Source organism: Staurois parvus, unplaced genomic scaffold, assembly GCF_062004578.1.
Source record: "Staurois parvus isolate SC_StPar_1 unplaced genomic scaffold, SC_StPar_1.0 ptg000237l, whole genome shotgun sequence".
Classification (NCBI taxonomy): Eukaryota; Metazoa; Chordata; class Amphibia; order Anura; family Ranidae; genus Staurois; species Staurois parvus.
Window position 1 is genome coordinate 22,422 of NW_028318033.1, and position 16,110 is coordinate 38,531.

Sequence of the window (16,110 nt, forward strand, 5' to 3'; positions counted from 1 at the left end):
ATTGTGCAAGACCAGATAAGTGCTACCACTCTGCGTTAGGATAACATGCTATTACCCCTTCAGCTTGCACAGGCGTTTCACAAATCCCCATATGCCAGATGGCTTCCCTCTCAAGGGAGTATGCAGATGGCTTTCCTCTTATGGGAGTATGCAGTGTAATCCCTGTTCCTCATAAAGCAATGGGCAGTGGGATCCCCGTTTCTCACAGGGCAGAGAAGAGCAAACTCAGTGGAGTAATATGTATAAAACACAAATTTATTATCCGCTTACATTTCAGAAAACACCGTCCATCCTATGCTGAGACCATATCCAAAATGGCCGCGCTGCTCCTTCCGGTTTTGTGTCTGACGTCACGACACTGACGCATTTCGTCACTTCTGACTTTTGACTGATAAGTAATGCTTTGCTGATCTTCTTGTAGCCTTCACCTTTCTTGTGTAAATAAATGATTTTCTTTCTTAGGCCTTGTGACATTTCTCTTCCATGTGGTGCCATTGCTGACAGAATGAAATGGGAAGGGGTTTTATTTGTTAAGTAACGCCCTTTTATGATCAACGGTCTGCTGGACACCTGTTAATTGAATAATTAGACTCACCTGTAATTGAATTCTTGTTAATTAGGATTTTGTTGCCTATAATTCAGCTTTGCTCCTAAGACTTTCATTGGGGTGTATTCATTTTTGCAACATGGTCTTCAATTTAATTTGTTAGGAAAAATACTATTTGGTGTTTGCAAATTAACAAACATGGTTTGTAACCAATGGCCCGCATTTGTGGGAGTTTTTTGTAGTACAGTGTCCCATAGAAAATATTGACTCTGAAAGGAAAGTAAAGGCTTTCTGACAAATCTGTTGGGGTGTACTCATTTAAGTTGAGCACTGTATATGGGCTATATGAAGAGCTGCGCAACCATTTTGGAAATTTAAATTTTTTCAGCACAATTTTCAGTGCCTTTGTTGTTTATTACTCATGTCACCATAGCGCAGCTCACACTTTTTATTGTTTTGTAAAGTATTCTATTCTTTTATTTTCTATTCTATTTAATTCTATTATTTTCTAAAGTATTCCTTTTGAATTCAAATTCACTCTATTCAAATAGTTATATTCTATTGTTTTTCTATTCTATCCTTTCATTTTTTTATTCTATTTTAATTGATTATATTCCTTTTTATTCTATTCCTTTATTTTGTTCTGTTTAAATCTATTATTTTATTTTCTAGTCTGTTTTTTTACTTTATTCTTTTCTATGCTATTATTTTATATTCTATTCAAATTCAAGATAGTTATACTCTATTTCAATCCATTCTATTGTTTATCTGTCCTGTTCATTGATTTTCTTTTCTAATTGTTTCTATTCTTTTCTATCCTTTGATGTGCTATCTTAATCTATTCTAATTGATTCTTTTCTTTTCTATTCTAATCCTTTATTTTCTATTCTATTTTGATCTGTTTTACTCTATTCTTTTTTATTCTGTTATTTTCTTTTGTTTTCAGTTCAATTTTTTTTTTTTTTTTTTTCCCTCTGTTCTTTAATTTTCTATTCTATTCCCTTATTTTCTATTCTATTGCTGTTTTTGAATTCAAATTTGTTTTCTATTTGGATTGTTTCGAATTTTGGCCAAATTTTATTTTATTTCAGATTTAAATTCGTTATTATTGTAATTTGGATACATCCGAATCTCTGAATAACAGAAAATTTGTTTAAATTCTGATTCGGAACTAAACAAACCGCTCATGTCTACCCATCAGTGGCTGAAACTTTTGAAACCAGTTTCATGATTCCAACAGCACCTATGATCCTGGAATAACCACTTCTCTTTCAGGATGTATGTACAGTATATGTACAATGCAGGGTGGATAAAAATCAATGATTTTTAAAAAAAAAATAAAAAAATTAGATTTTTTTTATTTAAATCATATTTTTTTAATTTAAAATCTGATTTTTTTAAAATAAAATGCTTTTTGAGGAAAATATATTACCATCCAAAGGTTATTCCATCATGAAATAAAGATTCATTTTTTAATTATGTAGAATAAGGCTGTATATGTTTTTTTGGTAAATAAATTCCATGAATCCATTCACAATGTCATGCTCTTCCAGAGGTTTTTGTAAGATTATTGGGCAGTTTCTCTGCCTACAAGATATTATCACAGATGCTTGGTTTACTTTTGCAGTTCTCAAAACTGAATTTGACTCAGCGGAGATCACATGCCTCTTCTTCACAGCAAAAATGTTATAACATGAACAAAGTTAAGAAAAAGACCTTAATCCTAACTTCTACAAACCTATGAATACAGAATCAACCCCTTCAGTGCTAAGTTACAAGAAGTTCAGTGAATAGAAACAATATTTTTCTTATTGTTTGGAGTGGAATAGATCTGCACAAGAAGAAAGTGAAACTAAGTGTGAGGAGGAAGGGGCTGACAGTCTAAGTTTCTTAAAATATATAGATTTTGTTTAGCCAAATTAGTTAACAAACATGGATGTTTAAGCAAATAACATATGCTGGAATGTTATTGTTTCAGTTGAATAAATCTATTTAAATTGTTATTATTAAGGTAATGATTATTTTTCTCCTTCCTAAGTACAACAGAAACGTTGTCCAAATATGAATGATTAACCTATTAAACTGGGGATAAAAAAACTAATATGAAAAGTTGTTATTCTAAAAATCTTCATCTACTTGCATATTAAAGTTATACCAGCAAGAATTAGTCTTTATGTAGAAAACTAGGATTTAAATCAAGCCTTACTGACTAGTGATTTAAATCATGATTTAAATCAGTTTGATTTAAATCAAATCCACCCTGGTACAATGGATAGAAAGTGTACATAAAAGTCAAAAAAAGAAGGCGCACTGGCCTAGTGCATTACCTTAAAAATAGGGTTTATTAATAAAGAGTGAATACTCACAAAAACAAAATGGTGTAAAATTAAATAAACGCGGGAAGCATGTCACACTAGATAGCAGTATGGTACAGGAACCCCTGTGGAAGGTCAATGGCTCTGAAGAAGAGGTGTTTTTCCTCGAAACGCGTCAACCACCTGCTATCCAGAGGCTTCCAGTCTCCCACCAGACCATCCACAGGGGTTCCTTTTCATTAATAAACCCTATTTTTAAGGTAATGCACTAGGCCAGTGTGCCTTCTTTTTTGTCTTTTATGCAGTTTCTTTTGGATATCCCTGGTCCGTTGAGGGCAGCAAGGCCTGCATTACATTTCCTTTTCCATGTGGGGACCACCATAGTGGGGAGTCCACAGTTCAGCGCAGGAGTACATGCATTTGCACATTCCTCTTTAATGGATAGAAAGTGGTTAAGGAGGATTATTGGCCTCTGAAACATGTTGGCTATCTTTTTGGGTCCTGCCGTTAGGAATGATAATAAAGAACTTTAGGCTCCACATTAAAAATGGGGGGACAGGCAGTGCCAAATCTGAGGGAACTCTTGCACATGCACGGGAGTGACATCATCTCTGCCTGGCCAATGACAGCAGTCGGTGAATGACACCAGGAAGCTGGCTGCCCAAAGATGTCAGCAGCCAGTGGTGGGTGTCGGGGACGTCACATTGCTGGATTCTACACGAGTATAGTTCTGCGCTAACAATGACGGATGTTGGAGACAATTGTTTGGCAATTTCTCCTTTTTTGTTGTCTCCGGGGAGGAACTGATGAGTTTGTGATCTGATTCCACAGATTGTTTAACTTACGATTGGTAAGTGGTCTGCCGTGATCACGCCTGAGTGTAGCGGGAAGGTGCATTCCTGCTCACTTGTTTGCACATTTTGGAGTGTTTCCACTGTGCCTAATAAATGGGCGGGCCTACAAGCGACAAACGCCTCGAAGAAGCTTCAAAACATTTGTTTTGATGCAGAGCATGGCATTTTTTAAACGGTGCATCTGCAATGTGGCAAACGCATGCCTGTTACCTGTGCTTGGCGTTCCATTAACAATTAGAGGCACCACAGGTGTGACATATGTTTTATGTGTGCTTTGTCATACAATCTGGAAATGCGAAGCGTGAACTGGGCCTTGGCGACTCCCCCAGGCTGGCCATACTCTGTACAACCTTCTGTAGATTCACCCCAGGAATCTGGTCAGGCACTACATAGAGATTGTACGATCTGATTGCACAGTGTATGGACAGCTTTAGGAGCTCCTAGAAATCTGCTGGCAGCTTGTTGATCCTTTTATTGTGAACGTCATCCAATGCGCCCCCTTCCAGCCTGCCCGAGGCCGTGATGGCGCTGCCCTAGGTGACAGCGCAGTAGGTTGGGGACGGGGGAGGAAGCAGAGGATCAGCTGAGGGGAGGGGGCGGAGCTCACAGCGGCCCCGCAACTTGACTCCAAACAGCTCGGCGCTGCCATGTCTGGATGACGAGAGCCGGACGGAGCGGAGAGCTCGGCCCGTCAGCCGCCACCATGCGGAGGGACAAGGGATGCGGCATGAGGTCGGCCATCGGCTTTCTGTCCCGGAGAGGCCTGCACGGAGAGCCGCTTCTGAAGGAGGACTTCCAGAGGAGGAGGCTGCAGGCCTGTAGGAACCTCTACAAGAAGGACCTGCTGGGCCACTTCGGCTGTGTCAACGCCATCGAGTTCTCCAACCACGGGGGACAACTGCTGGTGTCAGGCAAGTCACGGGGTCCCCAACCTCTGCCCGACCGCACCCCGATATCCAGCGCCTCCCGACCCACAACCAATGTTATTACCCGGGGAGGGGGGCGGGGCTAACAGCGAGCCCACCAATCCCAATCAGCGGGTCAGAAATCATGGCAGACGCTGGGCACTCCGCTGCTGCAGAACCTCTGAGGGAGTCAGCTGTCAGTCAGATTTCCCACAACATGGCTGGTCTCCTCACTTCTTCATTGTACCAGTAAGTCTACGGGGAGCCCACACTTCCTTGTTTTCATGGTACACCTCCCTGTCAGATCGTTGGGGAGACCTCCCTTCACTTCCTGTCCAGGAGAAAACAGGAAGTGGGGATATCTCTCCAGAGAATTCCTTTCAGACCATTGTCACCACAACAGGAAGTGAGGGGATATATCTCCAAATAATTCCTCAGACCATTGTCACCACAACAGGAAGTGGGGATATCTCTCCAGAGAATTCCTCTGACCGTTGTCACCACAACAGGAAGTGAGGGGATATCTCTCCAAAGAATTCCTCAGACCATTGTTGCCACAACAGGAAGTGAGGATCTATCTCCTAGAGAATTCCTCTCAGATCATTGTCACCACAACAGGAAGTGAGGATCTATCTCCTAGAGAATTCCTCTCAGATCATTGTCACAACAACAGGAAGTGAGGAGAAATCTCTCCAGAGAATCCCTCTCAGACCCACATCGCACAACAGGAAGTGAGGTGATATTTCTCCAAGGAATTCCTCTCAGACCATTGTTACTATAACAGGAAGTGAGGCGATATCTCTACAGAGAATTCCTCTCAGACCGTTGTCACCACAACATGAAGTGAGGAGAAATCTCTAGAATGAGTGGTATTCCTCTCAGACCGTTGACGCCACAACAGGAAGTGAGGAGATATTCTTTCAGAGAATTACTTTCTGACCGTTGTCACCACAACAGGAAGTGAGAAGATATCTCTCCATAGTGAGTGATATTCCTCTCAGACCATTGTCACTACAACAGGAAGTGAGGAGATATTTCTTCAGAGAATTACTTTCAGACCGTTGTCACCACAACAGGAAGTGAGAAGATATCTCTCCAGAGTGAGTGGTATTCCTCTCAGACTAGTTGTCACTACAACTGGAAGTGAGGGGATATCTCTCCAAAGAATTCCTTTGACCATTGTCGCCACAACAAGTAGTGAGGTGATATCTCTCCAGAGAATTCCTCTCAGACTGTTCCACAACAGGAAGTGAGGGGATATCTGTCCAGAGAATTCCTCTCAGACCGTTGTTGCCACAACAGGAAGTGAGGAGATATCTCTTCTGAGAATTACTCTCAGACCGGTGTCACCACAACAGGAAGTGAGGAGATCTCTCTCCAGAGTGAGTGGTATTCCTCTCAGACTATTGTCACTACAACAGGAAGTGAGGGGATATCTCTTCAGAGAATTATTCTCAGACCATTGTCACCACAACAGGAAGTGAAAAGATTTCTCTCCAGAATGAGTGGTATTCCTCTCAGACCGTTGTCACCACAGGTGTCCCCATTGGAATCTTTTTCTCACCCTGATAACACAGACATTCCCCACTTGTCTACCAAGGTATGTTCCTGAACAGCATGGGAGACAAGTGGTGAAAGCATGGTACAGGCTGTAGAGGGTTAGTTCACCTTTACCAATAAGCTGCCTATAGAGATAAAGTAGGCGGGGTGCTGTAGATAAGAACACACTGAGTTGCTCAGGCCTTACCTCCTGAAGTCTGCCTGGAAAACTACCAGGATGGTGCTAAGTGAGGCCTAGTCACTACTGGTCACCTTCACCATCACAGGAGGGAGCTCTTCCTCTGTTTTAAACCCCCTCACATGCTCTGTCTCTCCCCTTACTCTGTACTGGGAGCTGAGTGTTTCAGAGCAAGCTCCTGTGATGGAGAAGGTGAACAGCTGGACCTCTCTTAGCTACATCCTTGGGGTAATCCAGTCAGGCTTCATGAGCTACATAAATGGCCTACACTTATGGCAAGGACAGTATTCCAGTTTAGTCAAAGCTGCCCAGTTTGTTTTGTATCTACAGACACCCCGATCTGCATGGGAAGTTTTTTGGTAAAGGTCAACTATGTCTCAACCCTTTTACTGCCAGAGCTGGTTTTGTGGGGTTTTTTTGCATGTGTTTAGCCACTTGAGCTCCAGGTATTTTCTGACACTTGTTTACATGTAAAAACTAGTGGTGCACCGAAATGAAAATTCTGGTGCCAAAAACAAAAATTCAAAAATGCACTTGGCCGAAAACTGAAATGCGCAGTTTTTAAAAATGAATATATATTTTTGGGAAAAAAATACACTTTGATTTAAAAAAAACAATATATACCCCAATTGTATTGTAAAATATGTAAGAGGATGTTACGGCGAGTAAATAGATACCCAACTTGTCACGCTTTTAAATTGCGTACCCTCGTGGAATGGCATGAAAATGCGGTACTTAGAAATCTCCATGGGTGATGCTTTAAAAATGTCTACAGGTTAGCAGTGTAAAGTTACAGAGGCGTTCTAGTGCGAGAATTATTGCTCTTGCTCTGACGTTCGTGGCGATACCTCATGTGTGTGGTTTGAACACCGTTTACATATGTGGGCATGGCCTACGTATGTGTTCACCAATGGGGAGGGGGGACATTTTAAACTTTTTTAAAAAAATGTATTTAATGTTTTGTTTTTTTTTGCACTGTTCCTGTTAACAAATTGTAATCACTTTTATTCTTATCACAAGGAATGTATGCATCCCTTCTGATAGAAATTATTAGTGACAGGTCCTCTTTATGGAGATATCAGATATGGGGTCAATAAGACCCCACATCTCTCCTCTACAATGTAAAGCATTGGATCAAAAAAAGCATTGATCTAGTGCTTTTAAAAAAAAAAAAAAAAATGTCCGGAACCGGAAGTGACATCGCTCTGGTCCTCCAAGGGCATAGAGATGTGTGGCAGCCATCTTTCCTTCACTCATCTCTATGCCCAGCGTCGGGATCGATGGTTTCTCAGGTAAGACTGAACTACTGAGCGGCGGCTGGCGGGCGACTTTGAGGGGCGGGATTTTTTCGGCACCTATAATGGTGCTTTTTTTCATTTCGGGCGACAGCCGAAAAGGGTGTTTTTGGCCAAAACATTTCGTCCACCAGAATTTCAGTGCATCCCTAGTAAAAAACAATATTTTTTTCTAGAAAATTATTTGGAACCCCCAAACATTATATATTCTTTAAAGCAGAGGCCCTAGAGCAGGTTCACCACACTTTCTAAGCAAAGGGACAGTATACTGTCCTTCAAACTTAAAGCAGAACTCCAGTTAAAAGATTTGTTTTTCTACCATGCAGTGGGGCTGTGCCCCCACTTCAAAGATTGGCTGCTTGTTTTTTCTAGAGGTAAGGACTAAGCTCATACTCGCCTGACCTGCCGGTCCTATGGAAAACCACGCTCCCCCATGCTCCAGAGGTGGACTGTTCCTGTCTGTGGAGTGTGCTGATGTCAGGAACAGCTCATTTATGAGACCGCTGGACCGCAGGGGGGGGGCAGCAGCCAAAAGGACTGGTTTTGCGTGGGGAGGATCGACGGATCAGGTGAGTATATCTTTGGTGTCCTGGAGAGCCCAAGAGAGCCGTGGAAGGCGGCTAGAGAGCCGACCACCCGCTCTAAATAACAGCCCCCGGATGCAGCAGCAGGCATCATCCCGGTACAACTTCTTGAATTCCAGCAACAGACGGGTATGTCGCTGGTCCACAAGTGGTTAAAAGAATCACTTTAGGCCTGAAGATTGTATAGACCCTGAACACATTATATATTTTCTGAAAGCAGACACCCTAGAGAATAAAATAGTAGTAGTACCAATTTTTTATGTCACACGATATTACCACAAAGTTAATTTTAGGGCACACAAATGCAACAAAGTACCCAATTTTTTAGTAAACTACAAAAGATGAGGTTGTACCGAGTAAATACAGTTGTGTCCAAAATTATTCAACCCCCACTGAAATTGAGTGTTTTGGCCAGTTTGACATTGCTTTTGATCATTCAGTCATCTTGCTTACATTTACATTAAAGAGGCACTTGTAGGTCAGACAAATATAACATAACAGTTATAATGAAATAACCACAAATGTCTTTTCTGTGCTCACAGCATTATCAGTTTTATTCAACCCCCAAGTGACATTCAATCTTAGTACTTAGTACAGCATCCTTTTACAGTTATAACAGCTTTTAAACGTGAAGCATAGCTTGACACAAGTGTCTTGCAGCGATCTACGGGTATCTTCGCCCATTCTTCATGGGCAAAGGCCTCCAGTTCAGTCACATTCTTAGGCTTGCGCACTGCAACTGCTTTCTTTAAGTCCCACCAGAGGTTCTCAATCGGATTTAAGTCTGGTGACTGCGATGGCCACTCCAAAATGTTCCAGCCTTTCCTCTGCAACCATGCTCTAGTGGACTTGGAGGTATGCTTGGGATCATTGTCCTGTTGAAAGGTCCAACGTCTCCCAAGCCTCAGGTGTGTGACGGACTGCATCACGTTTCCATCCAATATCTCCTGGTACTGAAGAGAATTCATGGTACCTTGCACACGCTGAAGCTTCCCTGTACCTGCAGAAGCAAAACAGCCCCAAAGCATGATTGACCCTCCACCATGCTTCACAGTAGGCAAGGTGTTCTTTTCATCATAGGCCTTGTTCTTCCTCCTCCAAACATAGCGTTGATCCATGGGCCCAAACAGTTCTAATTTTGTTTCATCAGTCCACAGAACACTATCCCACAACTTTTGTGGTTTGTCCACATGGCTTTTGGCATACTGCAGTCGACTCTTCTTATTCTTTGGAGACAGCAAGGGGGTACGCCTGGGAGTTCTGGCACGGAGGCCTTCATTACGCAGTGTGCGTCTTATTGTCTGGGCTGAAACTTCTGTACCCACATCTGACAAATCTTTTCTCAGTTCCTCAGCAGTCACACGGGGACTTCTCTCCACTCTACGCTTCAGGTAGCGCACAGCAGTCGAAGTCAGCATCTTCTTTCTGCCACGACCAGGTAGCGTTTCAACAGTGCCCTTTGCCTTGAATTTGCGAATGATGCTTCCTAAGGTGTCTCTTGGTATGTTTAACATCTTTGCAATCTTCTTATAGCCATTGCCCTTCCTGTGAAGAGAAATCACCTCTTCTCTTGTCTTCCTGGACCATTCTCTTGCCTTCACCATGTTTGTAACCACACCAGTAAATGTCTAGAAGGAGCTGAGTATCACAGTCATTTTAAAGCTGCCTAATTGGTGCTTATTATGCTTGATTGCTGCTCGGTGACATCCACAGGTGTTTTCAATACCTGATGGAAAGCACCTGTATGAACCTCTGTTCTTCAGAGTGGTAGTCTTTAAGGGGTTGAATAATTGTGGCAATGAAGAAACCACATAAGAACCATTTACTACTGTATTACATAAACAATTGATGTCATTTTAGTTGCATTTGGGTAGTTACAACGTCCTTGTAGGATTTGATTCTGAATACAATTCCAAATGTACACTATAGTCCCTAAACCCCTTTACAGCATTGGGGGTTGAATAATTTTGGACACAACTGTAGATACCCAACATGTCAAACTAAATTTGTATGCACTGTGAAATGAAGACAAACTTCAGTACTCATGTTTTCCATAGGCCACGCTTCCTATAGCAGGGCTTGACGGATTAGCTATGAATCCAGGAGCCAGCTAAAAAAGTTAGGTGCCAGGTTATTTTTAGCGTCACGTGGGTTGTCAGCTTCTGGGGCAATCACTGCAAAACTCCAAGTTTTAGGTGCATTGAAAATAATGGCACCTGAACCTGCATTTTGCGATCTCAGTGATCCTATCACCATCCCAAAACACCCAGGTGTGAGTGGAGCTGCCCTGGTTCACACATATGCGATTCTGGATGCGTTTTCAAACTCATAGATTTTCATGACAGGCTAGAAATTATGTGTTCCTATTGAGGTGGTTCACACAGATGCAATCCACACGCATTGTGTTTTGAGTGCCATTACGGAAAGGGTCCTGTGCGAGTTTGTAGTGGTGCGTTCCAGATTCGCCATAGTAAAGTGGCATGCAGGGATAAATGTTAACATGGGATTGCTATTGACAGGTGTTTCTGCATTAGACTCAATGTGACGCGATTTTGCATTGAAATCAAAGGGACGCGATTTTGCACTGAAGTCAAAAGGACGCGATTTTGCACTGAAGTCAAAGGGACGCCATTTTGCATTGAAGTCAGTAGGAGGCAGTGTGTGAACTTAGGCATCAGGAAGCAATTTCTAGTCGCCGTGGCGACCTGGTACCTGGGATTTCTCGAGCCCTGCCCCATAGGTCATCAGTGTAGTGTTATGGAGGAGGTCTGGTGTTAGAATTACTGCTCTCACTCTGGCTTGCACAGCAGTTTATAGCATGTGTATCGCAGTTGACGTTTTCATGCGTGGATGCCCCTGACATATGCGTTTACGTTCCTATATACATTTATATGGTGGGGAACCCTTAAAAAATTTGGGGGAGAATTTATGTGCTTGGTTAATTTTTTACAATCTATAAACTTTTTTTTTTTTTTTTTATTTTACTTATCGTTTTTTCATCACAGGTTCTTTTTAATGAGATATATGGTGTCTAAAAGCCCCAGATATCTCACCTGTACTCCATGGAATCTAATGCAGTGCAGATTGCATTCTTTCCTGGCCATGCAGGATGGGAAAACTAACAGGGGAATCTGGAAGTGATGTTTTACATGTCGCTTCCAGGTCAGCAACAAGAATGGGAGGGGAGGGGACCGCTCATCCGCTCATCTCCCTCTCCTTTATTCAGCAGCACCTGCCATGCCAGTCCCAGGTCCGCAGATGGGCAAGTGGGACTGCGTGTGTAGGGGGCGCCGGTAACGGGAGGGGGGTGTAAGCAATCCATCAGCTGCAGAGGCTCCGGACTGCTTCCATCTGACAGACAGAACAGAAGTCACACACACTCCTGGTGGCTGCAGCCACTGTGAGATCCATGCAGCGTATGGACCTGGCAGCAAAAGTGTTTATGTGATATTAAAGGCAATTTTTTTTTTTTTAAATAACAAGCATGTCATACTTACCTGCTCTGTGCAATGGTTTTGCACAGCCAATCTCTCAGCCAAAGAGGAGGGAGAGTCCTTGGAGAGCTGAGGCTCTCATGCACATTGCTGGATCAGGTAAGTATTACAGGGGGCTGGGGGGGGGGGGGGGACTCCTGCAACTGGAAGGGTTTTTTTTTACCCTCATGCATAGAATGCATGAAGCTAAAAAAACCTTGAGCCTTTACGACCCATTTTTAAGAGCCAGCAAAGGGCTTTCCGATAAAAGCCACCCGATCACTTTTACGGGGCCCTCAAAGGGGCGCATCCACCAGTAGCACCCACAGCCATTTTCTATTGTACCGGGGAGCTCAGTTCTGCAGGAAACTGCTTCCTCAGGTGAAATCAGGAGGAACTCTGGAAATATACTCTACGTTACCTGATCGCTACTGCAACTAATGACCCCAGGAGCAATGTGTATTCTGTCACTTCCAATGTTCATTCCTCTGCTAGTGTAGTGGAGAATGCAGCTATTCCAGCACAATCTGTGTTTGAATAACTGCACTGGAGAGCAGGGGAGACATCTAATAGACCCCCAGGGGTTTATTTACTAAAGCTGGAGAGTCCAAAATCAGACTCCCTTCTGCATAGAAACCAATCAGCTTCCAGGTTTCATTGCCAAAGCTTCATTGAACAAGCTGAGGTTAGAAGCTGATTGGTTTCTATGCAGAAGGGAGTCTGATTTTGGACTCTCCAGCTTTAGTAAATAAACCCCCCAGTGTCTCCTGCCCATGTGATTACATAAGGGGTTTTGTTAGCCCCTTTACAATAGCAATAAAATAAAAAAAATTAAACCGTGTAAAAAAAAAAAAAAAAAGAATTGTATAAAATAACGAAAAAAAAAATGTAATCGCCCCATCACCCCAGCACATATGTGTGTGTGTAAACATCAATTACACACATGTGAGGTATTGTCACAAACATCAGAGTGAGAGTAATAATTCTAGGGACATAGTTCATGGTTAATTCTAAACTGATGACCTACAGAGACTTTTAAAGTATCACCTGTAGAGAATGTTGGTTACCGTTGCTTTTCACTATTCCACAGGTGTGCGCAATTTTAAAACTTGACGTTTGGTATAGATTTACTCAGCACAACCCAAACTTTTATATTTTACAAAATTTCATCTTGGTGTGGTTTTTCCTGTAAACATGTGTTTAATTAAATAGCTGTAAATATCATGCGACAAAATATTGCAACAACCACCATTTTATTTTTCAAGATCTCAGCTTTCAGAAAATATATACTTTTTGGGAGTAAAGTGCCGCCTGGACACCGGCTCGCCGTATACCGGCGTATAAGACGACCCCCGACTTTTCAGAAGTTTTTCTTGTGTTGAAAAGTCGTCTTATACGCCGGAAAATACGGTAATTGCCAATTTAGTTTGTTTTGGGTTGGAGAGCAGGGATGCCCTATGGATCTAGCTGGTGAAGGCCTGCTTTAAGGATTTCCCCTCACTTCCTGTCTTGGTGACAAAAAAAGGAGTGGAACTACCCAGCAGGGACACAGAAAGTAATCAAACCTTCTCCACTCTATCCAAGAAAAAAAATGCCCTTACATACACTTCAGTTACTTCAGTACATGCTTGTATATACCTCTATACCTGACAATTACTGACAAATACAACATACTGCACCCAAATACATTTTATATCATTTTTTAAACTGATCGAGCTTTCTTTTTGTGGTATTTAACCACTTCCCAATCAGCATACGCATATGTGGGTCATCTTCTGTGTTGCCTTATCAATCAGAAGACTTGGAAGCATGTACACCGGCCACTTTATTAGGTACACCTTGCTAGTGCCAAGAAAATATCCCCCACACCATTACACCACTGCCAGCAGCCTGAACCGTTGATACAAGGCAGGATGGATTCATAGTTTTATGTTGTTTATGCCAAATTCTGACCCTCCCATCTGAATGTCACAACTGAACCAGTCTGCCCATTCTCCTCTGCTCTCTGACATCAAGAAGGCTGTCAATCACCGAGCCCTGACAGGTAGTAACTCGCTGGCGCCCGGTGAATTCCAACGATCACTGATGGGGAGGAAGACTGTTTTGTTTACTAACAGTCCTCCTCTCTGTCAGCTCGAGCACACTGCACTGGATGGCTGTGCACAGCACAGCCTTCCAGAGCAGTGTGCTTACAGTGAAGCACACACACTGCCCCCCAGTAAAACACTCCCTGCACACAGTTAACACTTTGATCTTTCCTCATGTTAACCCGTTCCTGCCCAGTTCCATTAGTACAGTGTCAGTGCTTTTTTTTTTTTTTTTAGCCCTGATCACTGTATTGGTGTCACTGGGGATTTTAGTGACACCAAGTCAGTTCCCACCCAGTGTCAGAATGCCCGCCGCAGTCCTGCTGTCGCTGATTGCCGCCATTACCAGTTAAAATGAAAGAAAAAACAAATCCTAGTATATATACCGCCATTTGTAAACGCTATAACATTACACGTAAACCAAATTAATTTACACGTATTGGGATATTTTTTTTTAGCAAAGACATGTAGCAGAATACATGTTGCCTAAATTGATGACAACATTTTGATTTTTACTATTTTTTTTTTATTGGACATGTTTAACCACTTGCCTTCCGGGCACTTATACCCCCTTCCTTACCAGGCCAATTTTCAGCTTTCAGCGCTGACGCACTTTGAATGACAATTGCGCGGTCATGCAACATTGTACCCATATGAAATTTTTTTTTTTTCTCACAAATATTGCTTTCTTTTGCTGGTGTTTACTTGCCGCTGGGGGTTTTACTTTTTGCGCTATAAACAAAAAGAGCAAAAATTAAAAAAAAAAAAAGTTTCTTTATATTATGAAGTTTTGCAAACAGGTAAATTTTCTCCTTCACTGATGTGCGTTGATGAGGCTGCACTGATAGGCAGCACTGCTGGGCACTGATAGGCAGTACTAATGAGGTGGCATGGATAGGTGGCACTGACTGGCGCCACTGCTGGGCTGCACTAATGGGCACTGCTGGGCACAGGTGGGTGGCACTGCTGGGCACTTGTGGGCGGAACTGGTGGTTGGCACTGCTGGGCACCGATCAACAGGGCACTGATCATCAGTACCCGTTCCTACTTCTGGCTCAGTTTGCCGCGGCGAAGTGAGTTGGAAGTTCGGCCCCCTCCTCCTTCCCGCAGTCTCCTGGGAACTTTCACAGGTCCCAGAAGACTGCCAGACAAATTAGGAGGCCTGGTACCCACAGTTGAGATGCCAGTGCCGTGGAGGAGAGAAGGTGAGAAGGGATGACGTGGGTGAGAACATCGCTGGACTCCGGGACAGGTAAGTGTGTGTTTATTAAACGTCAGCAGCTACAGTTTTTGTAGCTCCTGAATTTTAATAAACACAAAAACAGCTGGAACTCCACTTTAAAGCAGGACTGAACCCCCAAAAATACTCACCTCCACCTTCCAGCGATTTTGTGGTTACATTCCTGTCATCTCCTTGGCTACTTTTGGGTGCCAGGCTTTCCAGCTTGTTGATTGGCCAGTGGGGGAGTCACATCATCTGATGCATGCCCACAGGAGTCAGTCATTCCGGTACAGCCGAGGTGTGCCAGGAATACATGCTGAGCTGCACACAGAAGACAGTGAGGTAAGATGTTTGTTTTTGCGAAAGAGACACAGCATCTCTTCTGAAATGATGATTTGAACGCTAAAGAATGAATGCAAATGGCCGCGGCCAACAACAGTGCAGCCAGATTTGCACCCTGTATGAATCCGATAATGTGACTCCCCCACTGGCCAATCAAGAGGCTGAAAGCCTGGCACCCAAAAGTAGCCAAGGAGATGACAGGATTGTAACCACTGCATCGCTGGAAGGTGGAGGTGAGTATTTTATGGGGGTTCAGTCCTTCTTTAACTCCTGGTGCTGATGGTCACCAGGACACAATTTAGCAATAAAACCTGACAGGGGTAAACATATAAGAAGGCTGTGGCTTTAAAATACCAGGACCTCTACAGCGGCTGCATGATAATGACAGCTATTGATTCACGGAGGTAAGTGCAGCAGGCACTGGGGGTTGTTGGAGGGTGTATGGTGTTCACTGTTTTTTGTTTTTGTTAAAAGGTGAACATACACTTTAAAACAAGCTGAGAATACATGCTTTAATACAAGCTGAGTATAATGATACTGTGAACGGTCAAAGTGACTTTAGGGGGGTTGTTGCTTTATTAGATCAACAAAATGTATTAACAGCTATGCATCTTAAGAGTGTGCGGGATGGAATGTGTGAATGAATGGATAATGTAGGCTGCTTCCCACTACACACTCTGCGGCGGTAAATTATGTTGTTTTGACTGTATCACCAGCCTTTTATTTTTGGGTACATCCAGTATGAGTC

General features: G+C 42.8%; 1 protein-coding gene across 1 annotated transcript in view; it reads left to right on the forward strand.

Annotated features, from left to right (window-relative positions):
- The first annotated feature begins 4,295 nt into the window (after positions 1-4,295).
- Positions 4,296-16,110, forward strand: part of LOC149460001 (DDB1- and CUL4-associated factor 5-like) — a 70,826-nt gene continuing 59,011 nt past the window's right edge. Inside the window, exon 1 of the mRNA XM_089680202.1 lies at positions 4,296-4,627. Coding sequence (XP_089536328.1) covers positions 4,372-4,627 — 256 coding nt within the window. The 5' untranslated portion in view covers positions 4,296-4,371. The remainder of the gene's footprint in view (positions 4,628-16,110) is intronic.